The sequence below is a fragment of the Mesitornis unicolor genome, unplaced genomic scaffold, assembly GCF_000695765.1.
Source record: "Mesitornis unicolor isolate BGI_N332 unplaced genomic scaffold, ASM69576v1 scaffold7271, whole genome shotgun sequence".
Taxonomy (NCBI): Eukaryota; Metazoa; Chordata; class Aves; order Mesitornithiformes; family Mesitornithidae; genus Mesitornis; species Mesitornis unicolor.
In genome coordinates this window covers 35,655-40,500 of record NW_010163126.1, presented here as the reverse complement: position 1 = coordinate 40,500, position 4,846 = coordinate 35,655, and the positions used below count along the sequence as shown (strand labels likewise).

Genomic DNA, 4,846 nt, shown 5'->3' with positions numbered 1-4,846 from the left:
GGGGGGGGGGGAGAAAAGCAAATCACCACAGTATCTATGAGCTTTCCATGTATTATTTTAGTGCTATATTGGAAATTTGAAACATTCAGAGTAAGAACAAAAACCCAAACAAATGGCATGGTATGTCACTACTAATAACATTTTAACTTTATCTGAAGATGAAAGCAGTTATTATTTGTAAGTTTTAACACCTCCTTCTTGCATTCCCATGATGTAGTATTAGATGGGGCTAAGTGAACAAAACAAGATAAAACTCATCCAGTGGGTGCTGTAGAGACTAAAATTAAAACTTTATTTTGTTTTCATTAAAAGGTATAAAGTTGAAGGCATACATACCTGTTTTTGGCTCAAGTAGTCCATCCCTCTAGCAACGTCTGCTGCAAAATGCAGAAGCTGCTGAGAGGAGAGTGTGGATGCAGTACTGTTGGCGATAGCAAATGCTGGGTCGGTCTCTAGCACTCTGCTTTTCCGAAGGAAGTCCAGCAAATTTCCGTGGGGGGCATATTCAATAGCAAGATAAAGATATCCTAATGAAATGTCAGACAATGAGCATATCACAGAGTAAAAGATGATCAGTAATGGTATTTGGACACTTATACTGCTTTAACAAAAAAGAAGTAAAACAAACTGGAGGGAAAGTATGAAACAGCATAATTCCTAAGTGCAGAGGAGAATTTAGAGCTATTGATGAAAATAATTTCTGAAGGTTTAATGTAGGCTTGTAAATATAAAACCAGGTTTATTTGGCTTTTTAACAAATGTTGCAGAAATACCTGCTCATGACCTAGTGTTTCTATGGACTGTACCATGTTGGGGGTTTTTAAATTAATTTTTAAAGTACATATATTCCAGAGTATCTTACCTCGATGTTCACATGCTCCCAAAAGATTTATGATGTTGGGATGATGACCAAGTTTACAAAGAACTTCAAGTTCTCCAGCAAAGTCTCTGTGATCATCTTTTGAGGCATAGTCTGAAAATCAAATAAGTTTGCCTTTCTGTTTTCTGTTGAACTGAATTTATGACTGTATTGTTGTTAATTATGAGGATTCTGGGCTACCTGGGGCACTACTGCTTCAGCCCCAGTAAAAAGAGAATAGCTCTAAGGTATGTTATTATTTACTGAAAAAAGTAAGCTGAAGGAAAAAAAAAGGGAACTTAATGTCTGTAACAGCCATCTGCAGAGAAAGAAAGCATCTTAATATATTATGTCGCTTATCTTCTTGAGTATATAAAATGTTGTGGCAGACCATACAAAAACTGTCTGCCTTAAAATATAAATGTGTGTGCTGTTGATTATTTCTACCTGCATGCAGACCTTGGTTCTTTTTAAAACGATCATCGTGCTTAAGAGTGTCTCCCAATTTGCCTAGATAACGATCTAGTGAATGTCAAGAAAATATGTACATTTTTGCATTCTGCACATTGTAGTTCTCTCTGGAATTTGGCAGTCATGTCCAATGAGTACAAAGAAAATGAATGATCATCATAGTGTGTGTGTATATATATATATATATAGTTGCATAGATATGGTAGCCTCTGAATGGCTAGGGTAAAGCAAGGTGAGCAAATGCCCAAGGCTAGCTCTGTGCTCTTGTCTGTATTAAAGGCATCTTTTAAAAGCTTGCATTTTGCAGATGAGCTTACAGATGAAGTTCATACTGATCTATGAATTTAAAAATACATAATGGTTAATGATGTTAACAATTAGAGGGAAATATAAATCAACTTGACTGTGCAGAAATACAGTCTTTGCCAGAGCAAAAACCTTGGCCTAGTGACAGCTAATATGATTTCGCTAGCAACACTTGAGTATTTATCTTGGCTTTAGAATAGGGCTACTAGGCATTTCTTATGACAGAAGCACTTGGAACAAACAGAAAGAAAAGTCATTAGTCTCCAATCTTTACTACCTTTCATCCTTTTAATCGCAGCATCCATGCGTAAACCATCTTTCTTAATGCGTGCTTTCAGGACTTGCCCAAAGTTACCTTCCCCAATCACGTCTTGAAACTTTATGTCATTCCACTCAAGAACTGGATAAATAGTGGGATCTGGGCTGTTCTTGGCTTTCCTGCTCAGGGTGAGAGTACCTGAGTTAAACTGTACAGCTGGCTCTTCCCTCTGTAACAGAGTTAAGCAAGTGACATTAATTGTGATTTCTGCTTTGCTGACCAGTGCTCTGATTACACTCCTCAAATACACATGTGCTCACTCATGTACGCTTACACACAGAACCTGATCCATCTCTTGCTTATGCAAGAGTGTGAGTACAGTAAACAATATATATATTATGTATATTTATATATGTATGTGATTTATATATCCAGGTGATATTTATATACCTACGTGATGTTACAACCTTCAGCAGTTTCTCACAGCCAGAACTATGATGTTGCTATTGACTGATCCCTGATGTGCTGTCCCCAAGTTGAAAAGCCATGATGGAGCAGTCACTGATGCTTGGAAGCAACATTAAAAAACACTGTAGTTTTGAAAATCTAGCACAACTTCACAGAGGGAGAACAGCTCCTCCATGGCTCTGTACTTCTCATACACAGGTGCAACAAGGCAGAAAAGGGAGAAGGATAAAAGATGTGTATCTTTTATCAAGTTCGGTTGTCTACCTCATACCCTATAACTGTGATTGCTTTAGCTCCAGGGTCACTAGCAGAGCAGCTTTACAATAACAGTACGAATTGCACATGTGAAGAGAAGGCAGTATTTGGGAAGGCCAAGGAAAAGGAATCAGGAAAAAAACAAAACAGGAAAATATGGATCCTCAGTTAATTAACCACACTGACACAGGAAAGCTGGAAACTCACCACCACATTTTGGAAAGCCTGAGCCATTCGGCGCTGGAAGTTGGCTCGCTTTAACTGCAGCATGATGAGAAAGGCCAGGAGAATGGTTACACAGGTCATCCCTGCAGAACCAAGGATAGCAATAAGCAGCATTTTGCCTCCTTTTGGTTCATATGGAGCTGTTGAGGAAGCACATAAAGAGTTCATCATTATTTCCAGCTCTTTCTGAAAAAGTCATGAACAGTATATAGCTAAATATTCCTGTTTTGTAAACTGTATAAAGACAGAGAGATACATCTCTTTGTTTTCCAAAAATGTCACAGAATTTGGATGCTCTGATTTTCAGATCTATGAGCACTTGCAGGTCCCACTGAATTCAGTCAGAGCAGAGCTGAGGTCACATTCAGTGATTTAATAGTCCTATTATATGCAGCTCTTTTAATTTATGAGCTGTTGGGCACTTTCTTGTGGATGCACATAAATGTTGTATGTCATCACTTCACCAATGCCATGCAGCGAACTGAGAATCAAATTTTGGTGATGCTATGTTGTCTATCAGAATTAAGAGCAGAAAAAAGCTAATATTAAAAAGCTAATATTATGACTATGCTTTAGCTGACTAGTTTATAGCACTGGCCCTGATCTGTGCAAGTGCAGCATGCTGGAAAAACCAACCTTTAGTTTCTGGAAGAGTCTTCAGTTCAAATGATGTGTTTGGGTTGCTCAAGCCAATGTTGTTCTGAGCATTAATCTGGACCTGATACACAGTGTTTGGCTCAAGGCCCTTGAGATGGTACTGAGTGATGCTGGTGTTCTTTATGATAATATTGATGTGGTTGTACTCAGCCTTGCCATAAATTTTGTAGCTTATGATGATGGAGGAGATAGAATGACCCTCAGCAGTTGTCCAAGAGATGACTGAGGATGTGTCTGTGGTGTTAGAAAACCTTATGTTGTACGGTGCAGGAGGGATTCCTGAGAACAAACATAAGCACACAAAAAGTGTTGGAGTGAACATCCACCTCCTTCTCCTTCCCACAGTAAGCCATACACTATCCTCAGTGCTTTTGCTGTGCTAAACAGAAGCAGCATTTTGTTGACAGTCTATGGTGACTGAATGCAATAGTTACATGAACTTGATGTGCTGTGACCCATACTGCAGTACTCCCTACTTCCAGCAGAGGTTGAAGTGGCATTCAGTATATTCCTGTCCTTGGATGAAGATAAGAATTCTCTGCGCTGTGTGCAAGGACAATAAGATTGCTTTCAAATTAATGTGGAAAGCTTTTATTTCCTGCTATACTGAATCATCATCCCAGTGTGATTCCCAGATCTCATACTTTCACTGCTTCAGAGAGCAATTCATTGCCAGGATACAGGCTGTTAGAAAGAAGGGAATTCAACACCAATGTTTCCACAGATTTCATCACAAAACCACCAGCAGGGGTGAGTGCTAGACTTGTGGACAAATCCATGGCTACTAAGCTAAGTACCTACTCATAGAAAACAGGACCCTTATGTTTTTCCTAGTGCAGTTTGGTGTCAGAGCTCAACTGAAGAGTCTCATGACAGCCATTCATACTTCTGTTAATACATATAGGATGTGAGGGCCTCTTTACAGGACATGTAAGGAGGAAGAAGTCCACCTTTCTGGTGTGTGGTAAGGGCAGTGGTAGCAGTCAGCTATTCAGATGGACATCTGTTCAGATGGTGCTTCATTCACATGGGGCATTTGTTGTGACATGATGAAAGGACACTACTCACACTCTGAGAATTCAAGGGCTTTCATTGGTCTTCAGTGTAGCACACTTAACTACTCTTTGCCCACAGGGGTTTTACCTTGCATTGTATCTTCTCTTCTTACTTTAACTGCTGACTATTTCTGTATTGGCATAGCTGAATTGCAGGGTCTGACTGTTGGGGTTTTTTTTGTCTAATAAAAGAGTTTGAAGTAGAAAACTATGTGGGTTCTATCATTATAAGGAGTTAAAAAATGCTATGTGTGTCCAAAGCATGAATCACACTGAAATACAGATGTGGAT

The 4,846-nt window shown here is 39.1% G+C and overlaps 1 protein-coding gene across 1 annotated transcript in view; it reads right to left on the bottom strand.

The window, feature by feature from the left end:
* TEK (TEK tyrosine kinase, endothelial) overlaps positions 1–4,846 on the bottom strand; it is a 39,926-nt gene that overhangs the window by 3,696 nt on the left and 31,384 nt on the right. Inside the window, exons 13-17 of the mRNA XM_010193836.1 lie at positions 3,480–3,779; positions 2,829–2,983; positions 1,914–2,124; positions 863–973; positions 337–527 (exon numbers count right to left, since the gene is read on the bottom strand). Coding sequence (XP_010192138.1) covers positions 337–527; positions 863–973; positions 1,914–2,124; positions 2,829–2,983; positions 3,480–3,779 — 968 coding nt within the window. The remainder of the gene's footprint in view (positions 1–336; positions 528–862; positions 974–1,913; positions 2,125–2,828; positions 2,984–3,479; positions 3,780–4,846) is intronic.